Below are 18834 nucleotides of genomic sequence, written 5' to 3'. Positions count from 1 at the left end.
CGTTGGAAGGTTATCTCGAAGTTCTAACTCCGGGTGATCGTGGTCTTCACCGTTTTGTCTGTGAGCACAGATCATCGGCCAGCGTAGCTTCCCCTCCATCAAAGCCAGACAAAAGTGTGCGACCCATGACATTGCGGACGGCAATTCGTTGAGCCATAATTGAGCTGCAACAACATATAAAAAATAAAAAATTGAAAGAATAATAAATGCACTTTGGTGAGATTGACTAGTGAGGCCACCCTTATAGCTTCTTTCTTGCAAGGGCACACTTTAAATATCAACTACTACTACATTGCTCGTAAATAACTAACGTATAGACGATGATAATCCACAATTACATTACTTGTTGATGATTTTCTAGAGGTGCAACTTGGGTTGGGTCGGATTTAGCTTTTGCTAAAAAATGAAAAGGAAATAACCTTGCCCAACCCAATTTTATGCTAAAAGCTCAACCCGAATTCTTAAAAACCGACATGAGTTGCACGCCCAGTAATTTTCTAGTAAGATTTCTTTTAGTTCCATTAAGAGGCGAGCCTTGGCGCAACGGTAATCGCTCCAAAATGGTGGGCATCACTTGAAACCCATTTCGAATTAGAAACTCTAGAAAAGGAGCGGGGCCTTATCAAGAAGGGCAACGGTCGCGGAGCATAAAACTAGAAAGCCAACCCCCTCTCTCGCCGCTCCAGCATCAGCATCAGCAACTGCAATCTAATGTCGTTATTCATCTCTACACGTCCTTTCTCCAATCTTCCAAACGATCGTTTTCTTCCTTTCCAATCCTCCAAGGGCCGGACCCGAACCATCTCTACCCGCAAATGGAGTTGCTCAGTCTCGGATCAGTCTCAGCCCATGAAATCCCAACGCCGAACAAGAAAAACCCTAACCGAAACCGAGAGAGATGTTGTAGACCCCGTTGGATTCCTCACTAAGCTTGGCATTTCGAACAAAGCTTTCGCTCAGTTTCTCCGAGAGAGGTAATTGGAATTCTAATATTCTATCCCCCCCCCCCCCCCCCCCCCCGCCCTCTCATTTTATTTGTTGGTTCTCGTTTCGTGCCCTAATTTGATTGCTCTTTTGTCTGTTCAGGCATAAATTGTTGAAAGATCTCAAGGTTGATATGTTTACTCGTTTTGCGGATATGATGGAGGTAGCTTCTGGGTAAGATGACTGAATTGGAAGCTAGGGTTTCTTTGTTATTTGTTTGCTTTTGAAATGCTTGGAGAACAACATTGATTAAATCTGTCAAATTAACAGTAGTATAACATAAACCTAGTTTTTTATGCCACGTGTTGATCGTAGATTAGGGGAAGATTTCATTGGGTTTGATTGGATGTGTAATTACTCTGCGGGGCTTTGTACTGTTACTCTCGTATTTGATTTTTGGTTTCATTGTTCAGATATGAGTTATTAGGCCTGCATCGCAGTTGGCAGCATGTGGTAGATTTCATGGAATGGGCTCCAGGTATTATTTTAGCGATGTAATGGCGGTGTCTAGTTTTACTTGCTATTTTGACTGTTCACAGTACTTGAGTCCTGAATAGAACCTAAGAAGATGGGCAGATTCACATCGGCCTTTTAATCTTGAGTAATTGATGGTAGATTAGTACTGAGAACTGATTGCTACCTTGGGATATCTAAATTCTTATTACTGGATGTCTTAGCAGTTTTAAAGTGAACACTGTGAAGGAGTTGTTTCCCTTTTCACATGTAGACATAAAAGATGCATTTTTTTCACAAGGAATTATTAGGTGCATGCCCATATTTTTTCCAAAGAAAATGAGGATTAGGGTTGTCTTCAGGTGTTTTTTGAGGCATGAACAGTCAATTGTGTGGTTGCTTGGATGAGTGGTTTGGATAATTGATAAATGCTCCCACCTCTATTTTCCCGCCATTAATCTATTTGGACACCATATAGTTCCTCATTTTTCACTTTGGTTATTATCATTCTTACATCAGGTTAGCCGTTCGTGAACCTAACCATGTGCAATACAGGTGCTCGCTATTGTTCTCTTGTTGGTGATTTTAACAGGTGGTCATCAACAGAAAACAGTGCAAGAGAGGGACACTTTGGCCGTGATGATTTTGGTTACTGGCTAATTAAAATTGAAGACAAGCTTAGGGATGGGGAACCAAGAGATGAATATTATTTTCAGGAGTACAATTATGTGGATGACTATGACAAAGGTGACAATGTTACTGTCGAAGAAATATTAAAAAAAACAAATGATGAATATTGGGAACCTGGTGAGGACCGCTTTCTGAAGTCACGTTTTGAAGTACCAGCTAAGTTATACGAAGAGTTATTTGGTCCTAATGGTCCTCAGACGGAAGAAGAATTGGGTGAATTACCCGATGCAGAAACACGATATAAGGCATGGAAAGAAACCCATAAAGATGATCCGGGCAACAATTTGCCCCCTTTTGATGTTATTGATAAAGGAAAAAAATATGATATTTTTAATGTTGTGGATGATCCTGTGTGGCGTGAGAAGTTTCGAGCGAAGAAACCTCCTCTTGCATACTGGATAGAAACACGCAAAGGAAGAAAGGCATGGTTAAAAAAGTACACTCCAGCTATTTCTCATGCAAGCAAGTACCGGGTTTATTTTAACACTCCTAGTGGGCCTTTGGAGCGCGTTCCTGCTTGGGCTACATATGTGCTTCCAGGTTAGTTTGTTTGCTGGTTTTGTCCTTCTGTTCGCTTTCGAACTTCCTTATGTTCACCAATGACAGCTCTCGAGGGAGATGTCATTTATATTCATGTATTTATGTATTGACACTGTAACTCGTATCTGCTTTTTTTTAAAAGTCTGTTCATGGTTTTTTTTTTTTTCAGATGTAGATGGAAACCAATCTTTTGCAGTTCATTGGGAACCACCTCCTGAGAGTGTTTATACATGGAAAAACAAGCGCCCGAAAGTGCCAACATCACTTCGTATATATGAATGCCATGTTGGAATAAGCGGACCAGAACCTAAAATTTCTTCTTTCAATGAATTTAGCATGAATGTAGCTATCTTACTACCCAACTCTAGTTTTTCTTTTTAGCTGTGCCGGAATATTGTTTTCATTTTATCTTGCATGTAATTTCTTTTTTTATGTAGGTTCTTCCACATGTAAAGAAAGCTGGATACAATGCAATTCAGTTAATTGGGATTCTTGAGCACAAGGATTATTCTTCTGTTGGTTATAAAGTAAGTTGAATATTTACAGATATTATAGTGTAGCCAGCTTTAACAGTTCTATTTTCAGACAAGACTATTAGCTAAGTAGTCGGTTGTCAAAAGTTGAATATATACAGATTTTCTCGTGTAGCCAGCTTTAGCAGTTCTATTTTCAGACAAGACTATTAGCTAAGTCGGTTGTCAAAATCTCCTTTTTGCTGCTTGTCTTGCCTAGCTCATCTGGTAGGGAAACTCGTATTGTAGCTGTTATTTTGTGTATGATGCCCAATAAAATCCATACACACACGGAGCGAAAGCAAATAGATGAAAAAACTTGACATTGCTTCTATAAGAGTTTGATTCATGGAGAGCAGGCTTGAGCGCTCCATGAATATAGCTCTTACTCTCCAAGATACTAAGTGATGCATATTGATTGAACTTGTTTCTTACGATTGGGAACTACTCATTATGTAGACATAAATCTTGGGTTGTAAAACCCTCTAGCTACTTTTGGCTATTGTGGAAACATTTTTTTTTTTTTTTTTTTGAATAGAACTATCAACTATTGTGGAAACAATTAATATTATTTCATATACGATTATGCAATGCTTGATGTTCAAGAACTTGGATTCAGACGAGAACTTAGATAATATAAAAAGGAGTTGAATTGGGTGAGTCGATGATTGACACGGTCAATTTTTCATTAACTCGGGTAAGATAGTGAAATTGTACTCCGTACTAGTTGAAGAGTATTTATTATTGAATACCTGAACTCACGACCCTTTAATGCAAGCATGATGGTCTTTGTGACCAATCAATGCTTATATTAGAAGAATTCTTCTCTTTGTTCTAGAAATATTGTTAAATAGAGTTTGTTTTTTCAAAAAGGTTCAAGACTGTGGCCCTTTGTGGCAACGTGTGTAAAGCAGACCGATCTTCCATGTTGGAGAAACAAAAGACGTGAAGAAATAAAGAGAGAAGGGAGAATTCTTGCTGGTGTAGTTTTAAATTTTAACCGAAACCGACACGAAACAACCAGAATATTTGTTTCCATTCTTACTGAAACACACCCAAACCGAAAAGCATAGCAAAACCAAAACCGTAAACGCATTATTGGTATAAAGTACCAGTATGTGTTACATAATTATATTTATATAAATTGCATATGAAATGTGGTGTATGCATTATTTATAAATATTTATATAAATTAAAAGTGAAATGTGGTATGTACTGAATTACCAGGCTTGCACGACATCACATTTCAGTAGGTGATTGATGTTGTCAAACCATTATGAGTGGCTTTTTGCTTATGCGGTGATTTTTGAGTGTATTTGTGCTTATTCTAGCACTTCCTGACGTTTCATTTAAAATGTCCATCATTTGCATGCTTTGTTATATGGATTCTTCTGAATGTGCGATGTTCCCTGTCGGTTATGTGTCACCATTCCAATACTTTAAAATTTACCGCGACACTTCTAGATCTCTTTTATCATTTTTTCTTCTTCTAAATAATACTACAACAAATTTACAATTATCATATTTTTTATCTATTCTAAAAGTAAGTTTTTTATGAGGAAATAAAACATTATATTTACTTAACCTATCAAAATTTCTAATACATGACATCACATTTCAGGAGGGGATTGATGTTGTCAAACCATTATGAGTGGCTTTTTGCTTATGTGGTGATTTTTGAGTGTATTTGTGCTTATTCTAGCACTTCCTGACGTTTCATTTAAAATGTCCATCATTTGCATGCTATGTTATATGGTTTCTTCTGAATGTGCGATGTTCCCTGTCAGTTATGTCACTTATGTGTCGCATTCCAATACTTAAAAATTTACCGCGACACTTCTAGATCTCTTTTATCATTTTTTTCTAAATAATACTACAACAAATTTACAATTATCATATTTTTTTTATCTATTCTAAAAGTAAGTTTTTTATGCAGAAATAAAACATTGTATTTACTTAACCTACCAAAATTTCTAATATATTACCTGTTATGACCAATTTATCATGTAAAAAAATTAAATTTACAATTGTTTAAAATATATGGGTGAATCCACTAATCCTTTTTTTTTTTCTTGAGATTAGCTGAATCCAACATTCGGTGCCCATACACATGCTACACAGTTTGCGTATGTTTTCATATGTTTATGTAATTTTACATGATTTTCACTGAATTTCTATCCGAAACCTACATGTTTATGTTTGAATTCATCTTATATATGTCATCACTTGATGAATATTACAAGTATGTGATTAGGGCCATCCAATGATGGGCCCTATCAAATAAACACAAAGGTAACTCTTTCTAATGAAAAAATATAGGACGTAGAGTGGGCCCTGTCTAACTTAATTTCTTCAACGTGTTTTATATGCAAGATCCTTGGCTTGAAAATAAATTTTTTTGTTGTTGCAAATACATTTTTCATTAACTGCTCTCGTATTTCCTTCTTTTTTGCTTGCTATCGTTTTGCACTTTTTTCAGGCCAACATGACAGTGATAACTGTTTCATTCTCTACTTAAGAACCTATTTTTTCATTTATTATTGCCCTATCTTCATTTTCACCGCCTGCTACCTTTGATGGTATTTTCAGCAGTCTAATGCTTTTCCTTAACTTGCAATGCAGGTCACCAATTTTTTTGCTTCTAGCAGCCGATTTGGCACTCCAAATGACTTCAAACATTTGGTTGATGAAGCACATGGTCCTATTTCTTTAGACTTCTGCATCATTGCATTCGTTCTGAAAATTAGCAATATAATTGTTATAATGCTATGGGAGTGGTTTGATATTTGATTGAGTAGAAAATCAAGTTTTTGTATCTTCTTTGCAGAGTTGTACAAGACCATCGGTTTTCAATGTCACGGCATAGAACATTTTCTGATTTTGTTTCGGTTAGGCATGTTTTTTTTTTTTCTGACCTGATTTTGTAGGTCATTGATCTTTTCTAGGTCATGAATTTCATTTTGTAATGTCTCAAAACTGCAGTTCAATTTCAAAACTTTTTGGTTTCGGTTGGAAAGTCTGGGGGAAATCCTATAAAACGACAAAAAACGTATAGAGACATTCAAATAATAGAGTTTTACGATGAAGATTCAGAAAATGGTAGAATAAGCACAAATACACACTTTAAACCATCACAGTAGCAAGATAGCCATCCATAATAGTTTAACAACATCGAACACCTGCCAAGGTGCTATTAAAAAAAAAACATCGAACACACCGCATCTCACATGTAGTTCATATAAATATTTATACATAATACATACATTCTATTTCACATGCAATTTATATGAATATAATTATGTGACACATTGATTTAGTATATCACTATTACACTGACAATTTTAGTTTCGCTATGCATTTCAGTTTCTATGTGTTTCGGTGGGTCTGGACTGGACATGGCTGCATTGTGGTCATTCATGTCGGTTTCGGTGGAAATTTAAAGCCATGCCTATAAGTTATATATATATATTTATAAAAAAAGGCGGCCTAGTGCACGAGGCTCCCGCCAGTGCGTGGTCTGGGGAGGGCTAGATGTACGCAGCCTTACCCACCTAAAGTTATATTTTTTATGTTAGTTGGAAATTAAACAACCCACCTAAAACATTTGGCAATTAAAAAGTCACTTTTTATCAGCCATATAGTCTAGGCAATTTTTGAGTTCGAGTGAATTTAATGTCAATATCTTTTCTACCACTTCGTCACTTCCGAGGAAGCTTCCTTCTCGACCTCACTTTTTCCTTCTCATTTTCTCCACTAGATTATGCAATCAAATTTCTGCCAGGTTAACCTTGCTTTTCACTTAGTTATTTCTCCCCTTGCAAAATTTGCAGTTTGTAACCATGGTTTTAAATTTTGACCGGAATCCGAAATTTTGGATTCCGGTCAAGACCGAAACCGAAACTATCTGAAACCAAAATTTCGTCAAGAGTCCCAAATTTCGGCATACGTTTGAAATTTGTTTTTTTTTTTTCCGCCGAAATTTCAGTTTCGGCTATGTTCGAAACCGAAACCGAAATTTTAAACCTTGTTTGTAATTTCATGGCTCATTTTTGAACTGGTATTTTTTAATTATAGGAACAATACTTAACAATTTGTACATTTATTATTGAAATATCTTTGGCATCGGTACATTAATAAATCTTGTAATTGTCATTATTATTTTTATACTCTTAATCTTTTATTGCTTAATCCGGGTGACATCCTTATCGTGTTCTTTCCTATCCTCAGGTCATGGACTGTTGGTATTCTTAGATATTGTCCATTCCTATGCAGCGGCAGATGAGATGGTTGGTTTGTCATTATTCGATGGGTCGAATGACTGCTACTTTCATCCTGGTAAAGTTGATGTTTATTTTGTTATTAATATCACTTTTGGATTTTACTCATTATTTAATGGGTTGAATTACCGCCACTTACTGGTAAGATTGATGTTTGGTTTGAGTCTTTTGGTGGTATTGATGACAAAATGAGCTTTCTAGATGTTGTGGATATCAGTATTGATTTTTTCTGTGAAATTCTTTCTGGATCTCCAATTAACTCTAGCTTTTGCTCTGATTTACGAAACCTTACATTCTGGAGTTGTCCGCTTTGTAAAGTGCTTATAGCCTTTTGTGGATATTACTCCACAGAACAGTTTTGTTTGCTTGCCTTCATCTATTTTGTGAGCCGTCTTTCTGACATTCATACAGTACTGCACACTTGAGAATTCCGTAAAAAACCGTGAGAAACTATTTGAAGAAACATTGATTTTTTTTGGGAATCGTTATCCACATTCCCTTATTTTGATAGTGGTACTCCTTTTAGGACTTATTTGATTGGAAGTGCATAGTTTTTGGGAATTATAACATGTTTCAGAGGGTTAGAGAAAGGGGTGCCATTATTCAAACAAATGTGTGGATATCATTTCTGTTTTTCCCTTAATGTTTCTTTATAAATTGAGGTTGCATATGGGCCTTTATTTATGTTGAGCTTCTTATCACAGCCTTAGTGGTTTTCCTTGCAGGCCTGTGACACTTTGGGCTAGCTGCTTCTTATGCCATCTAATTGTACACTCACACGTTTTCAGTAAATTTTCTTCCATTTAATGTTTATATTAAACGGATTTGGGACTAACTTGGTTACTTATTACATAGAATAGGATACTAAACCTTAGTATCCATTTTGAGGAATGGATTGTCTCTATTATATAGCATGGCATCCTAGAAAGATTCTTTCTTAGGTGTGTTTATGTGGGGATATTCAATGCCGGGATATCTGAATCTTTGTCTAAAATTGTTGTGACTTACGAGTTTCCTTGGATATTGCCAAAATTGATCCTTATTTGTAAATGTGATTCTATTAAGCTAATCTTGATTCACAAATGGGACATTACAGCCACTTTGGAAGCCATTAACTACTCAACTCAACTCAACTCAACTCAACTCAACTCAACTCAACTCAACAAAGCCTTTTTCCCAAACTAGTTGGGGTCGGCAAGCCATTAACTAAGATAGTATGAAACTATTTATAGCCATTGATAATTATATGCAAACAGGGCTACATGATATAAGATTACATGGAAGCAGTTTTTTCGGGGCGTGAGGCATTGTAGCTTCCCGTAAATAGTCTTGTCAGCACAATTGTCCTGTTCCTACCCGGATGCTATTCTATAATTTTCTTAGGATAAGCTTTCTGAATCTCAACTATATTAACCAAAGATTTATTTTTAAGCCAATTATGTTTCCTGTTATTTTCAAACTGTCATGAACAATGCCTTTCATCTCTATATGGCACTCATTACTTATGAGCATAACATTTTCACATATGAATTTTATTTTGTATATTTTGTACATATTTTAGAATTTATGTAATTTGATTTTTCAAGTAGCTGTATCATGTATGCAAGTTGAACCTGAAAGTTGTTTATGATAGTGATACTGCCACAACCAATGGCTGCCATGCGAAAACATCATTGTTAAATTTAAAACATTAGGCCGTGTTCGTTTAAGATTATGCCTACTGATTGTGACTCCAAAACCAATTATGCGAGTCAAAATTAAACTAGCTCAAGAATATGTATGTACTGCTAAATCAAACTAGACCAAATCAGGATGGAACTTTGCATGGTTTCTGCTTGCCCGCTTATGCGCATGGCTATGGATAATTAGAGCAAGGGTATGCATAGAGCGGTGATATTTTGGTGTTGAGTGGTAAGGATTTTGGAGGCATATCATTTGAAGATTTGAATTGGAAGTGGGTAGAAATAGAAGTGTCTAGTTGCTTATTATAGCCCCCTTGTGGGAGGTTTCAATAAATCTTAACAAGGTACTAGGTTGCCGACTCGGGCGAGTAGATGATTGACACAGGGAGTTTCTAAACAGTGATCTTTTTCCTATTGCATGAGTATGGAGACTTTCTTGATATGTCTGGATATCTGATAATTCTGATCTAATGGCTTTCATATGCTGGCCCCTTCTTCCATATTTTGTCATCTAGAATTATACATCCATAAAGTTTCATATTCAGAGTGCTTGTTCCAAACTAAGAAACTTTACTGTTGCGTTGCAAAAATGTTTGACATCTATCTTACTCTCTTGTTGGAACTTTCTGATTTAATTATGCCTGCTTGGATAGGTAAACGAGGGCATCATAAATATTGGGGTACCAGAATGTTCAAGTATGGAGATCTCGACGTGCTACATTTTCTTCTGTCAAATTTGAAATGGTACTGTATGAACCATAGAAATATCTTTGTCATGTTACATTTTATTCGGATATTACAATATTTAGTGGCACTTGTGTTGGCGGTCGTTTATATCTGATTGATCAAGGGTTAGCATCTTAACCACTTGTATAATATCTTTTATTCAAAGTGATATGATGACATTGCACTGTGATTTTATCTTGGAGTTTTTTTTTATGCTCTAAACATTTCAACAGGTGGGTTGCGGAATATCAAATCGATGGTTTCCAGTTCCATTCGCTGTCATCCATGATGTATACCCACAATGGTTTTGCTTCTTTTACAGGTGATGTGGAAGAGTAAGTGATCTATTGGCTTAACAATTTTGTTGAAATTACACAATTGTTCCTTTCACCCATATTCAACCCATTTGTAGATGAACTTTGATTGAAAATGTTCAAAGCCTATAATGGATTCCCTTCAGCACTTGAGTACCATGAACTTTATCTCCTTTCTTATGGCACAAATCTAAATATTTATGCCTTACAAAGCATCACCACTTCAGTATTGAATATGAGCTGAATTGGTTGTTTTCATAGCTGTTAAGAGGGTCTCTAAGCGGGCTGCATGTCACTAGCTATTCATTGCTTGTATTTGCTTCCATATGCTCTCTTCTCATTGAAATATCACATTTTTTTAATTTATGCCATGTTTAGAAACTATATGTGAGTGTGTGCATTTGTGTCGGCCTGCTGTATGATTTTGGTTTCACAGCAACTTGCTCTGAAATGGTAGAAATTATCGTCACCATGCACCATGGTTTTGACGATGATTTTATGTTTTCATTTGCGTGGCTTGTGCTGATTCATATTTGTTTTCCTAGGCAGATGCGTATGCATTTGAAACACTTATATTTAGCGGTGCGACTCGGGTAGGGTTCAACTTGAAAAAAGGTCAGGTCGGGTTGAGGGTTTGGCAACCCGAACCGAGTGAAACCCGACATTTTTTATAATTTTTATTTTTTAAAGCTTAAAAATTCGGGTTGGGTCGGGTTGAGGTCGGTTCGGGTTGGAAAATGGGTTCCTCTGGTCGGGTTGAACATCGTCCGGTTGGAGATCGGGTCGGGTTCGGGTTGGAAAAATGGGTTCCTCGGGTCGGGTCAGGTTCACCTCAACCCGACCCGAGTTGCATCCCTACTTATATTTCTTTATAATTTTGGAATTGCTTTTGACTAGGGTTGTTTTTTATGACTTAATTTCATTGTTCTGCTTGCAGCCAATGGGCCAAACTTTGATATTCATAGTGCTATCTTATTTGTAACCCCACAAGTTCCTTCTTGTATTTTGGGTTTTTGTTACTTGTATCTTATTTATAATAGGTTTTTACCTATGTACTAAGTAATGATATTTGACCTGACTTCATTTTCTTTTTTCTCTTCACATTTCTCTTCTTTCTTTCTCACATGGTATCGGGTCGATGTTATCGGGGTTGCTACCAACCCTATTGTCCTGTGATCCAGATCACATGACCCCAAATGCAGGACGTTCGCGATCCATATCACTGAAAATGGCAACCCGTCATCCTGGACAGCAACTCACATATCCATATTAGCAAGAGGGAACATTGCAGTGGACAAGAGAAAGACAGCTGCACACTAGCTTATTAATTTGGTCCTTTATCATGTTTTATGTTTTTATTTCATAATAGATAGTTATTTTCGTTTTGCTTTCTTTTAGGATTGAGTATGGCAATATATGATGATACTTTATTTAGTGATATTTTGAGATCTTCAAATTTTATATATTTTAGTTCGGAATAAAACCTTTTTTTTTTTTTTTTTGAATAAATATGTATGGTTTACCCCATCATACTGGGCTAACCAGCGTACCGGAACGAATCACGTTCCAGGTAACTTTGTGTCCGATCCAATTGTCTCTCATTTATTCCAATTCTTCTTGTCTTTCTTGGAAGGAGAGATGCAACCACTGCCAAGTACCAACGACACCAAGCAAGGAGGCCATGCCATTGTTCAGAAAAAAATTATGCACGAAAAAGAACACCAACGAATTGGGATTAAACTTTTTTCTTTAAATGAGGTTTCTTTAACATAGTTTTTTTTTTTTTTTGAAATGAGAGGTTTCGTTATTATAGTTGACAATACAGTTCCGTATTTTTCTCGTAATTACATCCTATGCAAAAAGAAAGAGCTCTGATTGTCCATCAATATGCTCCCTACAAGTTACATTGACAAACTTTCCCAAGCATAAAACATAAAATAAAGTCTTGATCTGTAAATCTCGAACATTTCTTTTGCAAGTTTAGACATCATTTAGAGCAGATTGTATGTGTCTTCTCCATCTTGGTGGCAAGCGTGTCGGGTGTGGCACTCAATCCGTAAATGCTTTGCTTTACTTGCTCTTAATGAGTTGAATTTCTCCACCACATTAGTCTACACAATATGTACTGCGATTTTATTGACATGAAAACAGGTTCTTTATATTTATCAATTTTCTGATTGATTATGTACGCAAAAGAAGTTTTTGCTCACATATCTTTTTTAGTTACACACAATGCCAGGTTATAATTTCTTTTTGAAATAATTATTTTCAATTCTAGGTACTGTAATCAATATGTCGACAAGGATGCTTTGATATACCTTATTTTGGCAAATGAGATGCTACACGAGCTTCATCCTGATATAATAACAATTGCGGAAGATGTAAGTGGTTGTTAATATATTGTCTCGTGTGAATTATTTGTTTATTACATATTACCGTCGATTTTCTAATAGATCAATTCATCATCAAAGAAATGAGGTCTGGTTAGATTTAAATTGGAGCCTATACTTTTTGTTTGAGATGGTGAACTGGTTTGTTTCTTCTGACCTCTATGTTCCAATCATTGCGGCCCGACCACTATGGTGGCATTTAACCTTATGTAGGACCTTATCTCCATGTATATATTTGTTGGGTTGCTGGTTGTTTTCTAAATTTTAAGAATGAAGGATATAGAGATATTTGTGTGAACTTGTTCCTGTTTTCAAACATACATTATCAGACTACTCCCAGAAGAGAGAATATTTTCTTCCAGGTAATAAAGTATTTCTTTTGAGGAAAATCACAAACTTCATTAAAAAAGAATTAAATATACGAAGTAACTACAACTACAAAAGGGGCAGAGGTTGCCCTCCGGCCTCCGCCAAAAAATCCCTCCTAATCTCCTCATTGGCCAATGAATTAGCAATATCACTGGCCTCTTAACATATGGAAAAAGAACATCCCTCCCTCTAATTAGGTTACCAATATAATTAATGATATGACCCAACTACCAAGGCCCCCAACATTTTCAAGTGCCTCAGTTCACTGCAGTCGAGACTTGAGAGTCCCCTTAAACTATAAGGGGCTGTTTGGATACGTGGACTTTAGAATACGGGATTTCTTCAAAATTGTAGCTAAGAGACAAGAGAAGAAGTGGACCCGCCGTCGTTTTTTACTTCTCGCCCCTCTTTCCGTCAGCAAGAGAGTAGCATATCCTCACATATTTCCAGGTTTTAGAAATCTCTGGATGCGGGGGAGATTTTTCAAACCTGAATTTCTTACTTAAAATCCAAGAAATGCTGTGAGGACAGCATACAGAAGCTTGATCATGAACCCTCTTTTACACTGTTTTCAAACTAAAAACCAGGATTCTAAAGTCCGCGTATCCAAACGGCCCCTAAGAGTTCTCCCGAATTTGCCGAAAAAATTCAATGGCCAGTAGGGGAGTCCCTATGCCTCTGCCTCATTGGACTCCGAAACTCCATTGGCACCCGCGATTTGCGAACATCCACACAGGATGATAAAATTTATAGATCTCTACCATTATATATGAAACAGTAGTTTTGTGAATACTGTTGTCACAGAAATTACTATGCAAAGTGACAATATACTGTGGAAATTCTCGATCTTAACTTTGATCTTAGGGTCAAAATCAACTGAAAATTTCAAAATCCAGTACAAAGTATATTTGATATGTTGGAATCTTTGTTATGCTTTTTCTTCCACCAAATGTCATTAGCCTTTGTCAGCATTTTGTATGATGCATTGCAATCTCTTCGAGAAAAAAGAAAGAAAAGAAGGTTGGTTTTGGGAACTGACAATGGCAAAGCAAAAGCTTAGTTCATATTGCAGATGGAAAGACAATAGCCTAAAAACCTCAAAAGTTACTATTTTTGAAATATTCAAATATAGAGTACTCCCTATCACGGATTAACTCCAGGTCATCTTTCTGTGATAGAGCCATAACATTTGAAGGTGAGTCTCAGTGTTATTGGGTGGTTGAAAGCTGGAAAACATTATGTTTGGGGACTTGCTAATTCCAAAGAAGAAATTTGGAATTTTGGATGGCCTTGGCGCAATGGTAAGGTTGCTCCATTGTGACCTGGTGGTCATGGGTTCGAGTCACGAAAACAGCCTCTCTGCAAAGCAGGGGTAAGACTGCGTACATCTAGCCCTCCCCAGACTCCGCAATGGCGGGAGCCTTATTGATTCTGGCCATTTGCATTTATTAGGATATATTCGTGATGCAGGACGATCTACATGAAAGAGATACATAGCAAGGTTGAAATTTCATCAACCCAAGGCATCACACCTTAGAGAAGATCAAGGCATCACACCTTGGCAAGGACCTTAGAGAAGATCATTAACATCTTTCATTTGTTTTTCAAATTTTTTTTTCCAATTATGTCCCTATCATTCAAACAAAAAAACATCAAGCTTTGTTTTTGTCTGGGTTGGCTAATGAAAGCCACATTGGAGTAGAGGACAAAATAGTTATTGTCGTATTTATGCCCTGTCTATAAGTTTTCAACACAGGAATGTAGATGTTAACTGCATAATTCCTCAAGTTCTGGGTGAACGAGGAAACATTTGCAGCTTATGGATATCATTTCATGTTTTATAGGTCTTTCCCTCACATTAATTGTTTCTGTAACCATTGACAGATTATTCACTTTTGTTGCACATTTTTTTACAATCCTCTTTTACTTGACAACCTTTGGTGTTTTACTTTAGTTTTAGATCGGGATCGTTGTATTGTTATATTGTATTTTCTGGTTTCATTTGAAAACTTCTTGGTGCAGGCTACACTTTATCCTGGACTATGTGAATCAACTACTCAAGGCGGGTTGGGATTTGATTATTATGTCAACCTTTCTGCTTCAGAAATGTGGTCCTGGTTCCTTGAAAATGTACCTGATGATGAATGGAGCATGGATAAGGTTCTACCATTTAATTTTCTGCATTGAATAATCTTAATTTCAAAGAGTTTTTTCCTGTTCTTTATAAAGCATTTGGAAGTCATATGGATTTCATTTCTTATTTACTCCAGTATGTGGCCCCCTTATGGTTTCTGTGACTGCTTTCTTTGGGCACTCCATTTTTATCTCTCGGTTATGCATACTTCTCATTTGAATTTGTTTTATGTTGTTCTAGAATTATATATCGTTTTTTATCGAAGGTTCTTATATATATATTTTGAGTTATATCCTAAGGTCGTTTATGAGAGGGCGAGCCTTGGCGCAACGGTAAGGTTGCTCCATTGTGACCTGATGGTCACGGGTTCGAGTCACGGAAACAGCCTCTCTGCAAAGTAGGGGACTAGGGGTAAGGCTGCGTACATCTAGCCCTCCCCATACCGCAATGGTAGGAGCCTCGTGCACTGAGCCGCCCTTTTTTTTATTTTTTTTATCCTAAGGTCGTTTATGCAATTACAATTTCAATAGCTGTTGTCTGATGTTTGATGCTAGTCAAATTGATGGAATCCACAACACACCAACACACCAGACATGCAAGAGGAATCTGAAAAGGAATGTCTAAATCCACAAAATATTAACTAGATGCTGTACTGGTTCGTACAGAACTGAAACAACACTTGAATTGCAATAGAACTGAGAGAGAAATGAACAGAAGTATGAAAAATAGAAAAAAAATGTGCCAAAATGCAAAAAGAATAGGAAACTCAGAAAGCATGACCTGTTTCATTGGTATCAGTATAAAACTTCTCTGAAAACTCTAATTTTCTGATCCTGGACTCATAATTCTTCCTCAATTAAATTTGAACTTACCTCCCAGTTTAAGCTGCTAAAATAAGAAACTAAGTTGATTGTTTCTCAATAAACTCATCAAGAGGAAAATTCTAATCAACTAAGATTAGATGTAGAACTTTTCAAAGACTAATTAATATTCTTTCCCATATTAGAACTTATGACACTTTTAGGTACCAGTAAATGACTGTGTGGAGAGATATGATGAGATCCATATACTTGTTTCAATTGGGCATTAGGGTCAAAGTGTGGTCTGGTTCACACTTAAGATTCTGGCATGGCATTTGATGCGATGATAGCATTTTTTAAGTCTGATTTCCCCAACCGTTGAGAGTGGCTACGGGCCGTGATGCTACTGTTGGTGAGTCTTATGTTCGTCCCTAGGTCAGAGTGAGGTGGAAAGTTTCTTTTTGCCAGATCTTTTGTCGATCGGGACTTGACATCGTAGATTCCTTCATGGTGAAATTGGATTCAGCTTTTGTTAGTGGATTTGGAGAGAATAAGCCTGTTTGGACCTTGAGTGCAGACAAGTTATTTCCAGTCTTATCTTTCTTTCAGCACTTTGTCTCACTTTCTGCCCCTTCACCTTCTCGAAGTGTGTGAAAGTCTTCTATGCCTTGCTGGGTTTTCACATTTTGTTGGGTCGCTTTTTTGACAAGATCTTGATGACTGGTCATCTGCACATCTAGTAAAGAGCTATCATCAGTTGTTGTAGTATGTGTGGTGTGGCAGAGGAGATGGCATATTATCTTTTCATCCACTGCAGCTTTATGAAGGAGATTTGAGATTTGTTCTTGGTCTTCTTGTTGTGGCTTTGGTCATGCCAAACCATATTGCCGACTTATTTGAGTCTTAAGGGTTTTGCACTTTAGTATTCTAGAGGGAGGAGGCTTTGGAGCCTAGAAAATTCTGCAAAGGAGGGAAACACCATGATCTATAAAGGATCTAAGATTAGGATTTGGGGTCTGCAGCAGTAGATGTTCTCTTAAGGGGTTCATTGGACAACAATTCTTCTTGATTTTCGAGGCATATTTAAGTCAACCATTCAATTCTTCTAGGAAGAGACCGAGGGTGGTTCTCTTGTTGATAGACCTTCCCTGACATGGTCTCTTACTCGGGGGCGTTCATATATTTTGTGGTTTTTATGGTGTTCCTTGAGGGTGGTTCTCTTGTTGATAGACCTTCCCTGACATGGTCTCTTCCTCCGGGGCTTTCATATATTTTGTGGCTTTTATGGTGTTCCTTGACTATCTCTGGTCATGGTTCTATTTTCTTTTTTGTGTTAATACAATTTTCGTCATTGATGAAAAAAAATCCACCCATAGAAATTCCTTGTCAACATGATTGAGTCCCTAGAAAACCATGAAAATATCAATGTCTCCCTCCCTCTTTATAAAATAAAAAGTAACTGTTGTAGTTTTTCCCTTTGGGCCCGTTTAGCAACCATGAAAAATATTCCTTGGACTATTAGTGGGGTCATTTGTGAGTGATGGGCATATAGGGAGGGACTTTGAAGTATGGCATTTCTTTTCCGGGATTTTTCAGGCTCTCTCCATGCTCTATCAACTCGTGCCCTGTCAAGTCTCTCCCACTTCCTCCTTTTCATCTCTTATTTCGCAATTGGGCTGATGAATATTCCATGAATAATTTTTCATTATTCCCAAACACGACCTTTGGGTTTTCTATTTACCTTATACATAGTATATCTATATTTATAATTATAATTTTATTTTTAGTTTTATTTATATTTATATATTAAAAGGGAAAGATGATTGTACAGACCTTTCTCTCTATATAAAATGAATGGTTATACTTATAAAAATGTAACTTAACACTTTAAAATAGGAGTGCTCTCTCTCTCTCTCTCACACACACACACACACACACACACACACACATATAAAGAAAAGCAGCCTCCTATTTGAGCGCGGGGGGGGGGGGGGGGGTGTGTGTGGATGATTCTGATATCCATTATTCACGCCACGAAGCTCGCTTCTTTTTTCTCTTAAGAAGGATTTACTTGTTTTCTAAATCCTGATCCTAAAGCCATCTCACCTAAAAAAATTGTATCCTTAATTTTGTAATTTATTTATCTATTTTCTGGGGGAATTTCTCTCATTTTATGCTTAGTTTATATGTGGAAGCCATTGGGAAGTTCTTGTAACCTTCATTTTATAGTTAAGGATTCTTTGTGTCTCCATTATTCTATTGGCTTGCAAGGCTCTAATGCACTATTGGTGAATGATGTGCTGAGAGTGTTCTAATGTTGGATTTAGGGCTGCAACAGGGTCGGGTTTTTCAAAACCCTAGCCCAACCCTAGATCCCATTATCTTGCCCTTGACCCGCGTTGACCCCGAGTCAGGGCCGTAAAACCTCAACCCATTGCCTGCCCTACAGGGCTTAGCGCGGCCCTGGCCCGCCTTGATTGGCCCTGATTGGGCCGGGCCGGGCTGGCCCTGATTGACCCTAGTGCAATACTAGTTAAGAGTGCCAAAAATAAAGCAACCACATATCATATAGAACAAAATGATCAATAAACAGAGAAACGGAACAAAATAAGACTATGAATTCAGCAACATGACGGGCAGCAAAGACAATTAATAATAATAATCTAAAGAAACATCAATCCAAGATAATAGAAAACATTAGCAAAAGAAACATGCACAGATGGTTCAATTCTATAATAGAAAACTTAGGGTCGGGCCGGGTCAGGCTGATCCGAGGTATTAACCCTGAACCCGGCCCGACCCTGAGTCAGGGCCTAAAAAATGAACTCTGACCCGCCCTCAAAGTTGGAAAATCCAACCCAGACCCTGTTCGGGCTCAGGGCGGGTAAGGGCTAACAGGGCCAAACTTGCACCCCTAGTTGGATTCCTACAATTGGGTAGCTGCATTTTAGAGGTGTAACTTT

At 37.1% G+C, this 18834-nt stretch overlaps 1 protein-coding gene across 2 annotated transcripts in view; it reads left to right on the top strand.

Moving 5' to 3' along the window:
- Positions 1-426: 426 nt before the first annotated feature.
- Positions 427-18834, top strand: part of EMB2729 (Alpha amylase family protein) — a 38733-nt gene continuing 20325 nt past the window's right edge. Inside the window, exons 1-12 of one of the 2 annotated variants that reach the window (XM_077372032.1) lie at positions 427-974; positions 1087-1158; positions 1398-1462; positions 1993-2667; positions 2837-3009; positions 3105-3194; positions 5802-5877; positions 7407-7514; positions 9792-9882; positions 10098-10199; positions 12457-12559; positions 14960-15097. In XM_077372032.1, coding sequence (XP_077228147.1) covers positions 712-974; positions 1087-1158; positions 1398-1462; positions 1993-2667; positions 2837-3009; positions 3105-3194; positions 5802-5877; positions 7407-7514; positions 9792-9882; positions 10098-10199; positions 12457-12559; positions 14960-15097 — 1956 coding nt within the window. In that variant the 5' untranslated portion in view covers positions 427-711. The remainder of the gene's footprint in view (positions 975-1086; positions 1159-1397; positions 1463-1992; positions 2668-2836; positions 3010-3104; positions 3195-5801; positions 5878-7406; positions 7515-9791; positions 9883-10097; positions 10200-12456; positions 12560-14959; positions 15098-18834) is intronic. The other variant, XM_077372031.1, reaches the window with a different exon arrangement.

Source organism: Tasmannia lanceolata, unplaced genomic scaffold (assembly GCF_043159265.1).
Source record: "Tasmannia lanceolata isolate RefF3 unplaced genomic scaffold, GAP_Taslan_0.1 ptg000037l, whole genome shotgun sequence".
In the NCBI taxonomy this organism is placed as follows: Eukaryota; Viridiplantae; Streptophyta; class Magnoliopsida; order Canellales; family Winteraceae; genus Tasmannia; species Tasmannia lanceolata.
The sequence above is the reverse complement of the archived record's forward strand: the minus strand, read 5'-3'. Positions and strand labels throughout refer to the sequence as shown.